This window comes from Schistocerca gregaria, chromosome 1 (assembly GCF_023897955.1).
Source record: "Schistocerca gregaria isolate iqSchGreg1 chromosome 1, iqSchGreg1.2, whole genome shotgun sequence".
NCBI lineage: Eukaryota > Metazoa > Arthropoda > Insecta > Orthoptera > Acrididae > Schistocerca > Schistocerca gregaria.
Genome location: NC_064920.1, coordinates 524,930,054 through 524,952,040, shown reverse-complemented (window position 1 = coordinate 524,952,040; position 21,987 = coordinate 524,930,054). Strand labels below are relative to the sequence as shown.

The 21,987-nt window shown below is 44.5% G+C and overlaps 1 protein-coding gene across 1 annotated transcript in view; it reads right to left on the bottom strand.

The window, feature by feature from the left end:
* The window catches only part of LOC126357659 (uncharacterized), a 50,428-nt gene that overhangs the window by 13,985 nt on the left and 14,456 nt on the right, over window positions 1–21,987 (bottom strand). Inside the window, exon 3 of the mRNA XM_050007480.1 lies at window positions 6,220–6,704. Within this exon, the coding sequence (XP_049863437.1) occupies window positions 6,220–6,704 (485 nt within the window). The remainder of the gene's footprint in view (window positions 1–6,219; window positions 6,705–21,987) is intronic.

Genomic DNA, 21,987 nt, shown 5'->3' with positions numbered 1-21,987 from the left:
CCCACAGTTCGATTATATTCTACATTTTCCTGCTGTTCCTATGTGGTTTGCTGCCGCGGGCCCTTAGCTGTTAGCCCTAGACGTACCTTCGGGCCCACACGACAGCGTCTTAGGCAGTGACAATCCAATGAGGCATCCGAGCGCACTACACTGTGTGATCAAAAGTATCCGGTCACCTGCTGAAAATGACTAAAAATTCGTGGCGTCCTCCATCGGTAACACTGGAATTCAATATGCTGTTGGCCCACCCTAAAAAAACGTCTTGTGACTAGGGCCTCTTGTCGGGTAGACCGTTCGCCGGGTTTAAGTATTTTTATCTGACGCCACTTCGGTGACTTGCGCGTCATGGGGATGAAATGATGATGATTAGGACAACACAACACCCAGTCCCTGAGCGGAGAGGTTCTCCGACCCAGCCAGGAATCGAACCTGGCTAAAATGGTTCAAATGGCTCTGAGCACTATGGGACTTAACTTCTGAGGTCATCAGTCCCTTAGAACTTAGAACTACTTAAATCGAACTAACCTAAGGACATCACACGCATCCATGCCCGAGGCAGGATTCGAACCTGCGACCGTAGTGGTCACGCGGTTCCAGACTGAAGCGCCTAGTACCGCACGGCCACACCGGCCCGCGAATCGAACCTGGGTTCTTAGTATTGACATTCTGTCGTCCTGACCCCTCAACTACCGAGGGCGGACTGGCCCACCCTTAACCTTGATGACAGCCTCCAAACTCGCAGGCCTACGTTCAGTCAGGTGCTGGAAGGTTTTTTGGGGAATGGCAGACCATTCTTCACGTAGTGTCGCACTGAGGACATGTATCGATGTCGGTCGGTGAGGCATGGCACGAATTCAGCGTTCCAAAACATCTCAAAGGTGTTCTATAAGATTCAGGTCAGGACTCTGCATCTTACACTAATTACAGGGATTTTACTGCTGTGTAACCACTCCGCCACAGGCCGTGCATTACGAACAGGTGCTCGATCGTGTTACAAGATGCAGTCGCCATCCCCGAATTGCACTTCAACAGTGAGAAGCAAGAACTTAAAACATCAGTGAAGGCCTGCGCTGTGACAGTGCCACGCAAAACAACAAGGGGTGCAAGCCCCCTCCACGAAAAACACGACCTCACCATAACACCACCGCCTCCGAATTTTACTGTTGTCACTACACACGTTGGCAGATGACGTTCACCGGGCATTCGTCATACCCACACCCTGCCATCGGATCACCAAATTCCGTACCTTGATTCGCCACTTCACACAACGTTTTTTTACTGTTCAGTCGTCCAATGTTTACGCTCCTTTCACCAAGCGAGTCGTCGTTTGGCATTTATCGGCGTGATTTGTGGCTTATGACTAGCCGATCGACCATGAAATCCAAGTCATAGTACTTGCAGTGGATCCTGATGCAGCTTGGAATTCCTGTGTGATGGTCTGGATAGATATCTGCCTATTACACATTGCGACCCTCTTCAACTGTCGGCTATCTCTACCAGTCAACGGAAGAGGTCGGCCAGGTGCTTTTGTGCTGTACACGTCTGTTGACGTTTCCACTTCACTATCACACCGGAAACAGTGGACCTAGGCATGTTTAGGAGTGTGGATATCTCGCGTACAGACGTATGACACAAGGGACACCCAATCACCTGACCACGTTCGAAGTCCGTGATTTCCACGGAGCGCCCCATTCTGCTCTCTATGATGTCTAATGATTACTGAAGCCGCTGACACGGAGTACCTGGCAGTAAGTGGCAGCACAATGCACCTAATATGAAAAACATTTTCTTTGGGGGTGTCCAGATACTTTTAATCACATAGTGTATCTAGTAATTGTTTTCACAATGCGTTAAGGCCTATCAGGCTACATTCATGACTACGTTGTAGCAAATCGTAGATATCCACGTAATTATATAAGGTATTTGAAATAAACTGACCAAGTAATAATAAGGAACTTTACACATTTTTACAGATGCGAAACCTGTCAGAAGGACGGGCACAGTCTGTGGCTGCACCATAAATGTATATACTGTGGCTTCTCCAGTGGCCTACAGAATACCAACGCGGCGTGTGAAACAAATACAGACATGCAAAATTGCTCCCCTCTCTGAATTACGACCCTTCCATTGTGACGTACGCTAACATTCCCAATGCTGGTCATGTGTTTTGTAGACCCACCGCTGTGTCTTAGAGGCTGTAAAAAAAAAAAAAAAAAAAAAAAAAAAAAAAAAAAAAAAAAAAAAGCTGGGATCCATCAATGTAGACTTTACGGAACGTCCCATGAATGCCAACTGTAATTAACTCTTTTCATCGAAGAGGCAGGCTTTGTGGTCGGGCATTATCATCCATCAGATGGAACTCAGGTTCATCTGTAGTACGAAACTCGGTCACATACCTTCAAGTACATCGTTGCTAAAGACCACTGTGTCTCAAAATACTTAGGAAACATATCAAGTTACAGACCTGCTCCTAGCGCGATCGCAGACTGGCCCCGCTACATCTATCCTTTGCTAACATATTTATGGAGTTGTAACATGTCCTAGATGCACACTAAGGAAACAGTCCTAGACAAAAATGCAAGAAGTCTATGAGTACGGCACTATCTCATTCCTCCTTTGTACACTCATTAATGAACAGTAAAGAAGCAAGCTCTAAGGAAAATTTGGTTACCTAATAGAGCGAGAAAAAAATTTCACTGGGTTACTTTATAAAGCACCGAGATGAGGGACTCAGCCCTTTTTAATAACAGTCTATGAGGCTTCTGAGAGCATTTCCCAATACAACAGATGCAATGATGTAAGTGTCTTGTATACCTGGCAACAAACTAGGGAATAACAAACATGTATAATTTAAATTTTTGCTTGGTTCTTGCAGAAGTTTGAATGGCGCAACGAAGCCTATAAGCATTCTTCAAAGAAAATATTCGTCTTTGAGATAAAAGATCAGTACGTGATTTGTTGTTTATTGCTTTCTGAGGCATTTGAATGCAGTGTAATGGAAATACCGTCTGTCTCGGTCAGTTTTGCTATAAAAATGCGAAAATTTATTTACAGTATTCGTCTAAGTGAAAATACTCTAAAACGAAAGTTGGCATCACCAGACCCAATGGGACACATTATGCCAAGTGCCCCAGGAGGAAGTGATAGTAGAATAAAACATTCCATTCCACATAACATGTGTGCTGACATAACCTTGCACCGGCATACCATGCTGCATAGAGGTTGCACAAAGATCGACAAAGGCCAAAAACACAAAAACAGACTCACAGGAAACGAGTCGTCCACGCCCTCGCGGCTGCCATTATTTAGATAGCTGCCTCGGACCGGATGGCCAGTTATATCGTGTCTGCTGCAGTCTGTCACACCAAGTAAGCTCCAGTGTCACCAGTCCCAGCCCAGTGGAAATCGCAGTAGCAGTTAGCTCCGCCGCTACCTCAGAGGCAGGCAGCACATAGCAACCATAACTGTGAAACTTTTCTTGGTTGCAGACACACAGCTGGTTACAAAGATAACTTTTCATTTCGCATGTTGGTGTTCTGTTTGTTACGAGCTTATTTATAGATTGTCATTTTTATTCAGAAGTTAAAGTTTTTAAGTTGTGCTTCAGCTCATAAAATAGAATTTTTTGTTACATTTGTTATTTGTCGTCTAGGTATACGATATTGTTTAAGCATCATCTTATAGGGCTTTGTTGAAAACGAGATTCCAGTTTTATTGGAAGAAGTTCTCTTGGGCAGAAGGATGCTTATGTTCTTCCAGCATCACGCAGTCCCTCCACAATCCAGCCATCAGGTAACACACCATCTAAGCCTAACACGCCCTGTAAGCTGGATCGGCAGAAATGGTAAAGTTTAATGACTGGACCTTACCTTTCTATATTTGTGGGCGTGTAACTGGTTAAAGCTGAGGCCCGCAAAGTAAAAGCAAACGCTAGAGATTGATCGTTCACATTATGAATATTCATGCTCTCAATATAGAACGTCAAGACGACCCTCATAATAGTTACAAGTGATGTTATGGACAGAATTTGAAAGTTCATTCTTGTCGTAGGTGGAATTTGTGAAAACAAGTTATGATTTTAATCATTTTCCTTTACTCAACATCTTTTGTGTTTACCTCGTTGGGTTACATTTTAACAGCTATATATCTGTAATAAATATAAATTGGAGAGATATTTCACTTAATGTTTTTTATGTATATTGAGGAATGTATTACACACCCGAAGTGTGCACAGTTACTTATGAATCACACTGTATATATGTTGTACGTATATAAGCATTTGGTAGTCTTTGATGCATTGAAATATTGCTGTTAGAGGGTGAGGACGTAAGCATTCACTGTAAATTTCGAAGAACACATCTTGCGGGAGACTCAGACCCAAACTTGGACCTCCTGCTTAATGCCAGCAGTTGCCTCAAGGGTCTCGGCCATCAGGACGTGGTTCTCATCCCACCCAAGTTGTCCACTTGTCACATATTATTAGCCTTCACCGTCCATTCACCTACTTGCTCACAGTGGGACCAAATAGTCGAAGCCCTTAAGGCAACTGTTCGCATTAAGCAGGAGATCCGGGTTTGGGTCTGAGTCTCCCGCAAGTTTTTAACTTTCATCATCGCATTATTTCGATGTCCGATTGCGCCTTGCGTCAGTCTGTCCTTCGAAATTTCCAGTGAAGAATTAAGTCTTCATACTCTAACAGCTGCATTTTAACTCATCACAAATTACCAAATGCTTAAGTTGTATGTATACATATACACACACACAGCATGATTCAAAAGTAATCGTGCACACTTTATTTGTTTAATGTATTCCTCCAAATGAAACTAAAATGTTAAATAAAGTTTAGTCTGAAATTGCTTTATTTCCGAGTTATGATGCACAGTATTCATTTTTGGTAGGCATTACGTCATAGGTGTTGAGAACACGCAGAAATTGGTAGATGGAGATTGAATCATAAGTATCAGCCATATACGTGCAGCTGTGGAAGCTTCTTATTTAACTGTATGACACCTGCTATGGAGAGAGCAATTCCATCCTTTCACCTGCAGAAGGTACGCGAGCTGACACCTGCAGACTATCCTAGAAGTGAAAATTTTTGTAAGTGACTACTCAAGGCCCATGTTGCTCATACATGGTTTGATTTTCGGGTGCTGTTTATGGATGAGAGCCTCTTTGCCGGTGTACGTATCTTGAATGGTCACAACATGCATGGTGATTGTACGAGAAACCTCGCACAACTACAGTAAGCGGATATTAGCATCGTTTTGAAATGAATATTTGCCGTGGTATCGTGGACAACCAGTAAACTGGACCGTATGTTACTCCACAGCGCCTGATTGGTGGCATGTATCGATGGTTTTTTTGGAACATGAATTGGGTGTTTTACTTCCTGATGTCCCATTCGCTAGACGAAACTACTTATGCTTTAGGCACGACAATGTCCCCGTATGTTTCAGCCAGGAGGGACGAGAGCACCTCAATTTCGCCTATCCCGAAAGTGGACAGTTGTCCAGGACCAGTTTCATAGCCCACAAGATCTTCGGTTGTTAACCTACCTCGGCTTTGACCACTGGGGCCCTCTCAGTGAGCTCGAGTATGGTGTTGAAGTGAGAATGTAGCTCAACTATAGCAGCGAACTGAAAATGATACTGCAACTATGCAGAATGAAATGACAGGGCTGGTAACATTTCGAGTGCCGTATAAAATTGAGAATGTCACTGTCTTCATTTACATGGACATTATTCTGAACATGTTTTGCGGTAAATAAACAGTACATAGCTGAATTGAATTTCGGATCCCTGCGTGTCACGGCTTTCTGTTCAAAAAATTTTTTAATGTGTGTGAAATCTTATGGGACTTAACTGCTAAGGTCATCAGTCCCTAAACTTACACACTACTTAACCTAAATTATCCTAAGGACAAACACACACATACCCATGCCCGAGGGAGGACTCGGACCTCCGCCGGGAACAGCCGCCCATTCCATAACTGCAGCGCCCAAGACCGCTCGGCTAATCCTGCGCGGTACGGCTTTCACAGAAGACTTAATTTCGTGTTCAGATCCCTACTCTACTGCATATCTCGGAAACAAAGGAATTTCGGACAAAACCTTACTTGATATTTTACACTTATTTTGATACATACATTACACCTACGATGTGTGTACAGTTACTTTAGAATCACTGTGTATATAGTGTACGAGATGCCAGCAGCACTAACCTCAGAACTTGCTGATGATGTTGAACGTTCTTCACGAGTTCTGCGTACATATGTTTATCCTCGGCACCTAGTGATGACGTTAGAGCAACATCTTGGAGATGATCACTCATGATACATTCAGGTTCATCAATGTTTCGATCGTCGGTGATGATAGTACCATCATATCTGGATCTACCACGCTGCAGCTGTCCTTGTTCCATAGCTGAAATGTTGTCATTTAAGACTTCCAGCTCAGCTGCAACCATGAGCATGAGGTGCACAAAGAAAACGTCCATGCATACAGTGGCCTGAGACAACACCATCAGGCTGAACGACTGCGCTACGTACAGAATCTCATATGTGGGCGAGCGATTCACATCGGCCGGCAGCCAGACGTGCACGGGAAGCTGTCTGGAACCGTCTGGAGCGTCCTCTCTGGAGGTGAGGAAAACCTGAGACAGCAGTGGCGACGAGACCCAGCAGAGCAGCGCCGGCACCACCACCACCTGGACAACACGAGGACCGCCAGTTCAGTAGCAGTCTCTATAGGTATGGCTGTGCTACCAGAGCGCAATAACTCGGTATAGTACAGCAAACGAAAGAACTAGCTGCTCTAATATTTTAGAGGACACTGGAAAGTAGGGGACATTGTGTCTTATTCCGCCAGAAAACTATAAAAAAATGAAGAGTGCAGTAACCTGGCGGAGCATATTGTACCCCTTCCCCATTGGCGTCTAGTCGCGCGTAAATCATAATACTGCTAGTGGTAGGACTTAGTCGATCACACCTCTAACACAAAGCTGATTTACTGGAGTATCCGGAAATTAGTACGCGTTATCGGCGGGAGATACTCTCCATTTTTCGCTCAACAGCTTCCAAGCACTACGGTGCACAAACTTTAACGATAAGCAGCAGCAGTCGTTCATCAGATTTGGCGAGGAACGGGCACGTGCAGTGGAGTCGCGCTAAAACGAAAGCGAACTGTTGGCAGATATTTATAAAATATGAGTTTGAAGCTTTGCGGAGACTGCGCATAATTGCACTGGATCATTGATGGGCTAAAGGGCTATATTATTTTAGAGCTGTTATTGCAGCTATAGCGAACTACTGTAGGGTGACACGTTAGTTGAGAAAACTATACAGCAATGGCAAACTTCAGTTTGAAACTGGAGCTAAATTTAATTGCTTGTATCTGGATGACTGGATGTAACAATTGTTAGTAAGTGGTTTACTTATGATTCAATAACGAAGAAAATGGAACGAAATATTACTCTTTCAAAGCTACCTATTTTACTTATATTCAGGACCTGGTGACTTAAACATTCGTGCAGAAAATGAACATGTTTTCGTTTCAGACAATACGGCCAGGTTTCTACGAAACATGTTCAATCTGTTTATGATCCCTAACCCAAGTTCAAGTGCTGCGAGGAAAACTGTTCCAGTTAAGAATAAAAAATCTGGTGGGAGGGAGATTACACACGGTATGCTTTAGAATCGTCCACGATCCACAAGAAGTCGCCAAGAAAATACCTTAGTTACTTTCCTTCTCTATATTTTATCGAAATTTTTTTGGGGCCGTCCCCAATACTTCAGTTCCCACGAACTGCATAGTGTTTGTGACATCAGACCGTTAACAGTAAGACGTGTAAAATGAGAAGCCGTGTGAACGAAGCGACTTGGGCAGCGGGTATACTACCACTGTCCACTACAACTTATGGAAACCTGTAAAGGCTTAAACAAGCGTAGTGGATATCCATGATGATACGTACCAGTCGACCGATCGCTAGCCAGTGGACTACTATAAGTCACCGATTTACCCAGTTCCCATTTAAACCGGCTATCAATAATAAATAAAGAACTGTTTTCTGGTAACATCTTCCAAGTATATCCCTTCTGTCTCTGTAATGAAACGATGATGCTGAAGGAGAACCTGAATCGACATGGAGATAATATCAACTCGTTCCTCAGATCCTTGTTTCATCTGTATCTAATTAAAACGGCGTTAGTATTACAAGATCCCTCCGTATGTTTAGTCCAACTAGAAACTGAGTGAGGTGGCGCAGTGGTTAGCACTCTAGACTTGCATTCGGGATGACGACGGTTCAAACCCGCGTCCGGCCATCCTGATTTAGGTTTTCCGTGATTTCCCCAAATTTCTTCAGGCGAATGACGAGATGGTTCTTGTGAAAGGTCATGGCCGATTTCCTTCTCCATCATTCTCTAATCCGAGCTTGTGCTCCATCTCTAATGACCTCGTTGTCCAAGGGACGTTAAACACTAATACCCTCCAACTAGAAAATTCATTTAGAGAATTCATTAACAAATACATTCATATGCTAGTGTGTCAATTAATGAGCAGTCATTGTCATGAACCTTACAACTTGATTGTGTTAACCACACCCATATTAAGTTATGCAGATTCTGTAGCAAAGACATTTCCTGTTTTGGATAAGATGAAATCATTTCAAGAGTGAGAACGTCCTTCAGGCTGGGCTTTCCTTTCCACAGCAAGTAACTCTTCTTACAACAGACAATATCGCAACAGTCCTTGATATTATAATTTAATTCACTCAGAAACAAAATTCTTAGGAATTTTACGTACTAGTAAGTTACTGCAGTGAAATATCAGAGGTGATTGGAGATTTATATGACTAAAATCGGTGTATGAAGTTAAGCCCAAAAGTGATATGGTTTAAATTTTTTAGTGTGCACTGAGACGTCAAAAGTCGTGAGACAGCCATAGTAGTGTCGCGTACACAAGGTATAAAAAGGCAGTGCATTGGCGGAATTGTCATGTGTACTCAGGTGATAAATGTCAATAGATCTCCAGTGTGATTATGGCCGCACAACGGGAAATAAGAGACTCTGAACGCGGAATGACAGTTGGAGCTAGACACATTGGACATTAAATTTCGGAAATCGTTAAGGAATTCAGTAATCCTGTATCCACGGAGTAAAGAGTATGTCAACAATACCTAATTCCAGGCATTTTCTCTCACCACGCACAACGCAGTGGCTAATGACCTAAACTACCAACGGATGTGGGGTTTGCGTAGAGTTTTCATTGGTAACAGAGAAACAAAACTGCATGAAATAATCGCAGAAATGAAAGTTGGTCGTACGACGAACGTATCCGTTGGGAAAGTGCTTCAAAATTTGGCATTAATGGGCCATGGCAGCAGACGACCGACGCTAGTGCCTTTGCAAACAGCACGACGTCGCCTGCGGCGCATCTCTTGGACTCATGATCATATCGGATGGACCCTAGACGACTGGAAAACCATAGCCTGATCAAGTGAGACCCAATGTCTGTAGGTAAGTGCTGATGGCAGGGATCGAGTATGGTGCAGACCCGATGAAGCCGTAGATCGAAGTTGTCAAGAAGGCACTCGCAAGCTGGTGCTGGTTCCATAATGGTGTGGGCTAGGTTGGCTTGCAGTGGTCCGGGTTCACTGGCCAACCTTAACCGATCACTGATTGGAAATGCCTATATTCGGCTACCTGAAGACCACCTGCAGCATTTCATGGACTTCATTTCCAAAATAAACAAGGAACTTTTATGAACAAAATGCCCCATTTCACTGGACCACATTTGTTCGCGATTGGCTTGAAGGACATTCAACACAATTCCATCGATTGATTTGGTCACCCATTTCGCCCGACATGAATAAAATCGAACATTTATGAAACGTAGTCGGAAGGTTAGTTAGCGCACAAAAATCCTGCACCGGATACACTTTGGTAATTATCAACGGCTCAATATTTCTGCAGGGGACTTCCGGCGACTCGTTGAATCCATCCCACGTCGAGTTGCTGCACTACACCAGGAAAACGAAGGCCCGCACGATACTAGGAGGTATCTCATGACTTTTGTCACCTTAGTATGAACGATTTTGGTTCTGTTTTGTTTGGAATTTTTCTACAATTACTGTGTACTGAAAGTCCTGTTACAAACGACCTATGCTCCAAATAATAAATATAATTATTTACTTGTTACATTTTATTGGAACGAAATGTGGTTTCACCTTTCCTCTCATCATATCACCAGCCTGTGATGTCATAAGTAAGGGATGAGTGTGCATTCTACTTCAGCCTATACTGACATTGCAAACTGTACTCCATCTTTCCCTTGCCCCTAGATCAGACCCAAAATTGATCACATCCTCCACCTCCTCTCCCCACAGATAATGAATTTCACAAGATTTACTAACCTCTGGTGCTTCTATACATATAGAGCAATTTGTGCTCAGCCACACCAGATGCTAGACACAAAGGCAACATGCACTACAAGGTCATCCCAAGCTGTCAAGGTCAAAGGGGCATCAGACAATCCATTATGGTGGAACTAGCCCAAGTGAAATCTCAATGTCACCTCCAGGCGTGCTAGGATCAAAATGGGAGGAAAATCAAAATCTGAGATAGTGGCCCCTATGGCACCACAAGCCAAGATAGAGGACCTAGCCCACGTGTTCTACAGCGTTTTGAATTGGATTCTTTCGGAGAAGAGACCAAACAGCGAGGTCATCGGTCTCATCGGATTAGGGAAGGATGGGCAAGGAAGTCGGCCGTGCCCTTTCAAGGGAACCATGCCGGCATTTGCCTGGAGCGATTTAGGGAAATCACGGAAAACCTAGATCAGGATGGCTGGACGCGGATTGAACCGTCGTCCTCCCGAATGCGAGTCCAGTGTGCTAACCACTGCGCCACCTCTCTCGGTCTACAGGGTTTCCCCACCCCTCTGTTGTAAGATCCCATGATAGGTTTCAAGTCCTACCTATAAAGGGTGGGAAAGTTCTTAAAAAGGAGCGGGAAATCCTCTAGTCCGAAATATGTTAAGTTTAGAGCAAAGGCGGGTCACTTGTTATTATTTTTAAAGGGTTGTGTGTATTTACTGCATTAAAGAAGTTTTCGGCATTCATTTAAACATTTAAACATTTTGACATACTTATTTCAACGTTTTAACGTTGAAACAATCATGTCAGTGTCCACACCACCACCGTTCACTACAAGAAGTGGCCCGCAGCCGAGTGCACATAGCTCAGTCAGCCAAGCGGTCAAGTCGCTCCAGAACTGCTTTGTTTTACCATTTTAACAGTTACAAAGGCAGTTATAGAATCCGAAAAAAACATGAATCGCTATGTGACGGACAATGTTGGTGCACACCACTTGCCTTTATGGCTAACTATACACGTCTCGCAGTTAGGAGCATGGCTAAGCTAGTGTGAGATGCCACTTGCTGGTTGCATGAATTTATCAAATGGTTCAAATGGCTCTGAGCACTATGGGACTTATCGTCTGAGGTCATCAGTCCCCTAGAACATAGAACCAGTTAAACCTAATTAACCTAAGGACATCAGGCACATCCATTCCCGAGGCAGGATTCGAACCTACGGCCGTAGCAGCAGCACGGTTCCGGGCTGAAGCGCCTAGAACCGCTCGTTCATACGGCCGGCTGCATGCACTTATGTGGCATCCTTCTCTCACCTCACGAATGCTCTCCTGCCATGCTGCTCTGATCACAGCTCTGCTCTGTGGAAAGCTGGAAGTTGCTGTTGCTTTTATGGTGTACGGGTACCCAATGGCTAGGTTATCAGCGCCAATAGGCCCACAGACATAATTTACAATGCTGTCCACCTCCCCTTCAATAGGCAATGGAGCAGCACCCGCCCCAAGATGAAGATATAATTTCTAGATGTTTCTAGGATATTTGTAAGCTGCTCTCCAGACTGGAAACCAGAATGGGATATCTTTCCCACATGGTTTTATAAGCCGTAACTGGTGGCCTTGAATTCTGCATACAATTTTCTCAACCAGTAAACACACAGTAAATTACATGGCTGATGAAATGCTTAGTAATAGGATATACTGGTAGCAGAATTGCATACCTTGTACGGAGTAAAAAAATTCATTATCACTTCTATGTTTTTTTGTGGTTTTAGGGCGCACAACTACAATAGTCATTAGCGCCCGGACTAAGTTAGGAATGCACGGCGAGACACAAGGTTAAAACAGCAACTAAAAGGGACAACACTATAAAAGACGTATTAACAGGCATAGGATTAAAAAAAAAAAAAAACAACAGCAGAATCAAACGTCCTTAGACAGGTTTGTCAAGTTGATAAAACGAAGAACGCGAGCAGCAGCTCCTGGGTCATCCGCTAAAATGGCATCCAGAGTACATGGCAGGCCATGATCAAGACGCAGTGTAGTAAAATCCGGACAGGACATTAAAATGTGGCGGACCGTCAGCAATTGCCCACATGGACAGAACGGCACCGGCGCAGGCGTCAGCAGATGGCGATGGCTGAACCGGCAGTGTCCAATTCGTAGCAGGGCCAAAACGAACTCCTCCCGCCGAGAAGGGCGTGAGGAGGACGTCCAAGCTACGGGAAGAGGTTTCAAGGCCCGAAGCTTGTTGTCCCTAAGTGCAGCCCAATCGGCATGCCACAGCGATAAAATGAGCCGACAAATGACCCTGCTACAATCTGATGAAGGGACACAACAAGAAGCTGTCCGAGGCTGGAGGACCGCAGCCTTGGCCGCGGCATCTTCAGCTTCGTTCTCGGGGATACCGACATGGCCAGGAACCCACATAAAGCTAACCAGAGAACCGTCGTCCACCAGCTGCTGAAGAGAGCGCTGGATCCGGTGCACGAAAGGGTGAACCGGATACGGATAAATGAGGCTCTGGATGGCGCTCAGAGAATCGGAGCAGATGCCATAAGCAGAATGTCGGTGGCGGCAGATGTAAAGAACAGCCTGGTAGAGGGCAAAGAGCTCAGCTGTGAAGACCGAACAATGGCCATGTAGCCGGTATTTGAAACTTTGTTCCCCGACAATAAAAGAACACCCGACCCCGTCATTGGTTTTAGAGCCATCTGTATAAATGAAGGTCATATTAATGTACTTCGAACGAAGTTCGACAAAACGGGAGTGGTATACCGAACCGGGGTAACCTCCTTTGGGAGCGAGCTGAGGTCAATGAGAACGCGAACCTGAGCCTGGAGCCAAGGTGGCGTGTGGCTCTCGCCCACTCTAAAGGTTGCAGGGAGTGAAAAATCAAGGTGTTGAAGGAGGCGACGAAAGCGAACTCCAGGGGGTAGCAGGGCAGAGACATACAACCCGTATTGACGGTCGAGAGAGTCGCCAAATAAAGGAACGATACGACGGGTGGTCGGGCATTGACAGTGTTGAATTAATCACTTTCCCTATATTTTCAAGTGTATCAACTAACCAGTGTCGTCACTATAAACGTCCTAAGGCCATATGTCAGAATGTCATCACTCCGTCGATGGTGTAAATGGTGCAATGAGGAAGAATCCATTATTTCAGTGAGGGTGCACATCAAGCCCGATCTCTTCCAGGTAGCCAAAATGAAAAGCGAGGGATTCATGGTTAGCTGATGCTACACTATTAGTGTGCAACAGAATTTGGGTTAGATGGGAGGTATGTGCTGATGGCCATTGCGGTTAAGGGTACCACTCGTGTTAAGTGTGACATCCAGGTTCGAGTCGTTGTCTGGGACAAATTTTCACCTGTTGGCAAGTTCTAGTCTCCATAGCGATGTCAAATGAGCATTAGAATGACATAACTACTCTGTAATGAGCCACCGGAGATCAGAGATCAACACTTGACGCGCAATTTTACAATGGAGGTTCAATTCGATGTCAGTTGTATTTTTGCAGACACTTTCCCAGAATAAATTCTTGTGAAGAATAAATATTTTCTGCTACAGCAGTAACCAGTTTGTTGCAATGTAGCTGTAACATGAGCAGTTTGTTGTAATTTTGATAGAGCTCAATGTTGCTTTCACACTAGTGAATTTGTTTTAATTTCACTAAAACATGAGGTAATTTCCTATATTTTTTCCCTACATGCCTCAGTTTGATAGAATTTAAGTTTTGCATAGGGCAGTTTCTTACAGTTATGCCTTAACATGGGTCACTTTGCTACAACTTTGCTGTAGCAAGAATGAGTTTTTGCAATTGTATTATACACTTACAAACTTTGTTACAACTTCGTTTGAAGTGTATCTGTAACCGAATATAGACATATTTTACTACATTTTGTGCCAAGTGAGCATAGCGTGACCATCTGCCACCATCAGATGCTGTTCGTTACTGCCTATTTTCCTTGTGGAGGCGACATTAGAAATTGCAAAACATATAGCAGAATTGGGAAAGCAGTAATAGTTTGATCTTCATTCAGGAAGACCAGTAATGTGCAAGTAGAAAATTCGTGTTACTACAGTACTTCTATTAAAAATGAGTATTGATTCTGAGGTGATCTTAATCCGCTGCGTCTAACATTGGATGCAAAAAATGTCGCCTGGTTGAGATCTCGACTAAATGTTCACTATAAACCGCCATTGCTTCAAGAAAGGCAAGCTCAGTCCAAATCGGTACTGGAAAAAGCATCTCAGCCTATTCCTCAACGTCTACAGAGTTTGGTACTTGGATAGCTGTTCAGAAAAGGGATGAAGAACAAGAATAGAGATCAAGACGGAGAATATGATGTTAAAGCCAATGAAAAGAATGTTTTTAAGTAAGCAGAATGTGGAGATACTAGATTAGAAGAAGCAAGGCTATTTTGGAGAGATGGCGACCGTTAAGAATAGCGTGTTTAGAAATAGGAGAATCTATCAGAGAAGCATTCAAATCTGTTACTGAATCTCTTGAACGACTTTCAAAGGCGAAAGTCAGAGCAAAAAGTATTATTGATTGTGGTTTCATTAAACATCACGGTGATAGACTGCTAGATAGTTAAGTATGTGTATGTGTATGTCTATGTTGACTATGCCGCCTATGAATTTAACCAAACATGTTTTAAATGGCAGGATAGAAAATTTGAAAGAAAATCAGCGTTTACAGACCATCATATTCGTAAAACGTTAAACCTCATCGTGTGTTTACTGAAAGATAAATTGGAAGTTGTTGCGTATGACTGATGTATATAACAAAGCCGCTTGGAGAAAGAAGTGTGAAATAGAAAAGTATTATTAAATCGACGTTAGAAGGCAGACTTGGCAGGAGCGTTATCGATATTCAGCATTAAAAATGAGCACTCGATCTCTACAATATAAATATAACAGTTATCCACAAGAAATAGCTGAACGATAAGGGTGCTCACAACATCGGTCACACCTGTAAGACCAGCTAATTAGGATGCAACCACTTCAGTAATTTGAGAGAAACATCTGTTAGACAATAATTTTGTGCCGTAAAATGTATTTGGCAGACAAGCCCTATTATGAATGAAGTGTTCTTACATGTTCATTATTTTTGTGACTGTACTAACATGTAGTACTGAATGCTTCAATCGATTTTTATTGTATTCTACATCTACATATGTCACAGCATTACTATAACATATTTTCGTGAGAATACCCAGGTTTCTAATAAACGCTGCCAATGCCGAGGCTGCAGCATATTTTTCATACATACTTGTATGTGTCTTGGGTCCATCATTGTGGATGGAATGATGTCCCTTTCATCTTGAGACAATGAGGTGACCTCGCAGAGCATATCGCCAGAATATCTTGGCACGAGTTGTATACAGTTTTCAGCATAAGTACAACCTAGATAAGAGTGCCCACTGGTCCCCGTACTGCTATTAGTCTCATTATGACAACAGTATTGTGTCTTCTTCTGCTTCATCTGCAAATAGGTAGAGGTACTCTTGAATAGAGGGTATATGGAAACCTAATCCCTGAGCAGAATGTATATTGAAACTTCCAGGCAGATTAAAGCTGTGTCTCCGCAGTATCCTTTCTTTCAGGAGTACTAGTTCTGCAAGGTTCGCAGGAGAGCTTCTGTAAAGTTTGGAAGGTAGGAGACGAGATACTGGCAGAAGTAAAGCTGTGAGTACTGGGCGTGAGTCGTGCTTCGGTAGCTCAGATGGGCGATTCCGCCACCGCCGGCCGTGCTGTGCGGACGTGCGGAGCGGCTGTTACGGTGTTTACATCATTGCTGCCAGCGGCCGGCGCTGTGTGGTGAGTGCGCACTTTCTGCGTTAGTCATAGTCCACGATCACATTTCTAGAATGACATAATGGAACAGACAACGCGACGCGATGCTTTGAAGCTGCTTTTCGATCGGAACTACGCCCGACCGAAATCTTACGAAGTTGAGGCATTTATCGAAGAAACTTTTCAGATCAAAGTGGCTGAAATGATTGGAATTCACCTGTCCATTGCCAGTCCGACTGTGTTCCTTAAGTTATCCAGTTCTGACAAGTGCGACCAAATTGTAGAAGTATGTGGTGGGGTGGCAAAATTCAAACATTCAGACGGACACATAGAGCAGGTCACGGTTTTGCGTGCCGGAATGGGAATAAGAAGGGTTCGAATCTTTGAGCTCCCCTTTGAAATAACGCCCGAGGAGATTAACAACAAACTGAGAGACTATGGCGCCATTATCAGCAATGTCGCCGAAAAATGGTCTACCTTGCACAAGTATCCAGTATTAAACGGAGTCATACAAGTTGAGATTGACATGCTGAAAGATATCCCATCGTATCTCTGGATTGGTGGATATCGAGCGATCATCACTTACGATGGGCAGTAGAGAACCTGCTCAGGTTGTGGTTCGACCCAACACGTCTGCGCGCAGTGTGTTCAACGGCGTGTGACGCAACTGCCGACTGGGGAGCGAGACCCGCCTAGTCAGATGGTCACGGTTCCAGTGACGTACGCCGCCGCAATTTGCAGTGACGTCGCCCCAGACATGTGTTTCGACACGGCGGTAGTTGCTTATGCCGACGTTCGCGATTGTAACAAAAAAATGGTTCAAATGGCTCTGAGCACTATGGGACTCAACTGCTGAGGTCATCAGTCCCCTAGAACTTAGAACTAGTTAAACCTAACCAACCTAAGGACATCACACACATCCATGCCCGAGGCAGGATTCGAACCTGCGACCGTAGCGGTCGCGCGGTTCCAGACTGCAGCGCCAGAACCGCTCGGCCACCAGCGGCCGACACGATGGTAACGTAGCCAAGGATACTAGCAGCACAGAAGCTACAGGTCCAGCACTCTCTCAAGACGAGGAAACTGACAGGCGTGAAGAACAAGACCAGGCTAAGACGGCAGAAGAAGGCATGTGCAAATCACTCGAAGAAGTCGGACAACACGAAGAGGACACTGTTGCCACGTCGGAGGATAATGACCAGCAGCCTACAGCTGTTTCACCAAAGAAACGGAAGAAACGTCGAATAGCCCGTCAGGGAGCAGGAGAAATCGCGCCAATCCTGCGTGAAAAGGTGAAACAGATAGGCCAAGAACTGGCGGAGACGACACAGGCAACTCCTCTGGAAGATCGAACAACAAAAAAGAAGACCCGAAATGAGGACACTGTCCCGACCGTGGAATCCACATTCCAGACGGTACAGCTAGTCTGGAGGACCCTCCATCTGTACCAAAAACGGACACGCGGGCAGTTACGTGCACGCGAGATTGGGCGGATGACATGGAGGAGCAAAGCCATGATGCAGAGATGGTTGACATACCACAACATTCAGGACGGACGGCACCCGACCGTCGACAAAATGTGTCCACCCGGCAACAAACCACCATCAAAGACGCTCCTGCAGCAGATGATGATGCCGACTTCTTCTAAGTGGAGCAAACAGTATCCCACCTGACACGGTATAGTCGACATGACGTCCTTGCAGGCGATCAGAATTACGACCTTGAATATAAATAAAATTAGCAGCACCCTCAATCTGAAAAATGTCCAAGATTTTCTGCACGCCGCTGATGTTGACATCTTAATGCTGCAAGAAGTAACGGTTATCCGTATGGACGACATCACTGGCTACAACGCCGTCATCAATCCTGGCAATGACAATAGTCTCGGCACAGCGATTATGACTAAAGAGGGGATTCCTACTTACAGACGTGACGAAACTGCCGAACAGTAGAGGTCTCGATGTCACCATAAACAACACTAGGGTTATCAACATACAGGGTGTTACAAAAAGGTACGGCCAAACTTTCAGGAAACATTCCTCACACACAAATAAAGAAAAGATGTTATGTGGACCTGTGTCCGGAAACGCTTAATTTCCATGTTAGAGCTCATTTTAGTTTGTTCTTCCACCTATGCTCAATGGAGCACGTTAATGGAGCATGTTATCATGATTTCATACAGGATACTCTACCTCTGGTGCTAGAACATGTGCCTTTACAAGTACGACACAACATGTGGTTCATGCACGATGGAGCTACTGCACATTTCAGTCGACGTGTTCGTACGTTTCTCAACAACAGGTTCGGTGACCGATGGATTGGTAGAGGTGGACCAATTCCATGGCCTCCACGCTCTCCTGACCTCAACCCTATGGACTTTCAGTTATGGTGGCATTTGAAAGTTCTTGTCTACGCAACGCCGGTACCAAATGTAGAGACTCTTCGTGCTCGTATTGTGGACGGCTGTGATACAATACGCCATTATCCAGGTCTGCATCAGCGCATCAGGCATTCCATGTGACGGAGGGTGGATGCATGTATCCTCGCTAACGGAGGACGTTTTGAACATCTCCTGTAACAAAGTGTTAGAAGTCACGCTGGTATGTTCTGTTGCTGTGTGTTTCTATTCCATGATTAATGTGATTTGAAGATAAATAATAAAATGAGCTCTAACATGGAAAGTAAGCGTTCCCGGACACATGTCCACATAACATAGTTTCTTTCTTTGTGTGTGAGGAATGTTTCCTTCAAGTTTGGCCGTACCTTTTTGTACCACCCTGTAAATGCCCCGTCAGGAACCGGAAACAAGCGCCGCAGGGCCGAATTTTTCAAGGAGGACATCGCCCCCCTTTTCGCGGAGCGATTTGAACAAATAATATTTGCGGCTGACTTTAATTGCGTGCTGAGTCCCAAAGATCAAAAATGGTTCAAATGGCTCTGAGCACTATGGGACTAAACTGCTGTGGTCATCAGTCCCCTAGAACTTAGAACTACTTAAACCTAACTAACCTAAGGACATCACACACATCCATGCCCGAGGCAGGATTCGAACCTGCGACCGTAGCAGTCCCACGGTTCCGGACTGCGCGCTTAGAACCGCGAGACCACCGCGGCCGGCCCCAAAGATCAGATGCCAAATTTTAACAAATCTCTGGAGCTGGAGAACATCGTCAGAGACTTCCATCTGTTTGATACTTGGGAACTAAAACACGGTGATAGGCTAGGTATCACCTATATCACCAGCCACTCTGCCAGTCGTATAGACAGGATTTACGGAACTCCAATTTAATGAGATACGTTTTACAGTCCGAGCTATGTCCCACTATTTTCTCTGATCACATCGCGTACAAATGTACGGTAAATTTAGAGAAACAAGGAACTTACAGGGGGAGACGTCAGTGGAAGCTAAACGTTGCTCACCTTTCGGATCCTGAATGTCATGCCGCCTTCCACACCACTTGGGCAGAATGTGAAAGGAAGTTCCACTTGTACGCTATGGCGCTGAATTGGTGGCTAAACTGCGCGAAGCCCGCAATAATAAAGGCAATGAAAACTTACTCCCTTCCCGGATTCGATTGCGGGGTCAGGGATTTTCTCTGCCTCGTGATGTTGTGTGATGTCCTTAGGCTAGTTAGGTTTAAGTAGTTATAAGTTCTAGGGGACTGATGACCATAGATGTTAAGTCCCATAGTGCTCAGAGCCGTTTGAACCATTTGAACTTACTACCGTGAAAAAGTCGCCTGGCGGAAGCCGACATCTGACTTTTTCTTCATAAGACATTATGGGCAAATCAACAGAATAAAAGCAAAATTGCTCACCTTGCAGAGACACCATCTAGAAGGCTGTAAAATACGAACGCGTTTGCAGAACGGTACACGAGAAAAAACAACGTCGATGTACCACATCCTCCAAGAGAACAAAAGACAATAACGGAAAGTTCTAACGGAACTCAAAACTTCAGACGGGAGACTCTTCACAGATCACGCTGCAATACGAGTCGAGATCCATCGACACTTTAGTGAATTGCTGGCCAACACACAGACAGATGAAACAGCGCAGCAAGCTCTCACTACTAGGACGACAGAGCGACTCACTCCAGAGGAAGCTGATCTGCTCACAGCGAGAATAACTGGATGAAGACGTCGGAGATGCCATCTCAAGGAGCCCAAAGAATAAATTACCTGGACCAGATGGGCTACCCACTGAAATTTATCATACTTTTCGCGAAGAGATAATTGCTAAATTGACACTCGTCTGCAATGAAATACTAAATGCCGATACTGACCTTCCGAAGGAATTCTGTGAAGGCACAGTGGTCTTCGTCCCCAAAACACCGTGGAGAATCTTCTATCCATAACACTTCTCAATAGTGATTATAAAATCTTCGCCCGTATCATGATGCAAAGGTTCAATTCAGTTATTCGTACAGTGACAGGAGCTTACCAGACAAGTGTGGGAAAGGATAGAACGATATTTCAGACCTTACGTGACTGCAGAGACATTATAGCGGTATCAGAAGCCTGCAAAATTCGCTGTGCTCTAATGTCGCTTAACTTTGAAAAAGTTTTTGATAAAGTTAATCATTCGTACCTGCTCCGGTGTATGACATCCATGCACTACCCCCAGAAAATTATAGCCTCAGTGGAAAACATACTGACGAATAGCACGTCCAGAATCAGTGTCAACGGACAACTCAGTCACCCGATAAATATTCAGAGTTCGGTAAGACTAGGTTGCCCCATTTCCACGACGCTTTTCGCGATTGCGCTTGAACCTCTCTTAGTATCCCTGACTCAGCAACTCCGTGGACTACATGTACACGGACAGAAGATCATATGTCAAGCCTACGCGGACGATGTAATGGTACTTGTGACAGACGAAAGCGGGGTGGAAACAGTACATGAAGTTGTGCGACCTACGAACTGGCGTCAGGAGCTAAACTCTACCGCAATAAATCTGGTATTATGAATCTTGGTCGGGGTATAGAGATCAGAGCCGCTGGGCGTATCAACAATGTGGAAAAAATAAAATGCCTTCGAATAGAATATATGAGTAACATCCACCGCACGGCCGCTCTCAATTATAGAAAATTACTTGCCAAATTACGGGCAAGCATAAAACAACACAGCTTGCGTAATTTAAACGTAATACAAAAAGTGCAACTGGCCAATACATACATCTCTTCCAATGTCAACTACGTTGCTCAAGTACTGCCTCTGCCACGAACCATAACACACCAAATGCAAGCAGCGCTTTGTTATTTTGTCAGCATAGGTCAGATATTTAAGGTTTCATATGATACCCTGACGCTACCGACACGCGCAAGCGCTATACGTTAGCAAAACTTATTAACAGTGGCAACGATCCCCGCGGACCTTAGTGGCTCATGTCTTACGTGAAATCACCCCAGTCAGCAGAGATCCACCAATCGATGTGCATCACATCTCCCACGAGCTGTACCACTATAAACATTTTCTTGAGCAATACAGCTATAAACGCCATAGAATACCGGAGAAGGACATATTTCGGGTTAAGGAGGTTTACAGCACCTTGCTGGAAGGAAAATTGCGCAATCGAATATAAAACAAGTTTCGACATTATAACTGGAAAAACATATGGGACAACATATCCGACCCCCATCTACCATCCAATGTGCGATCGACGTGGTACCTCGCAGTCGATATAAAAATTGCACGCGATACGTCTGGCACACACACCAAACTGTTCCAACTGCAATATCGTCGACACTGAAGAACATCGCTTCGTCTGTGACGCTGTGAAAGACGCGTGGAATCTCTTCCGGCAAACACTAGCACATGTTT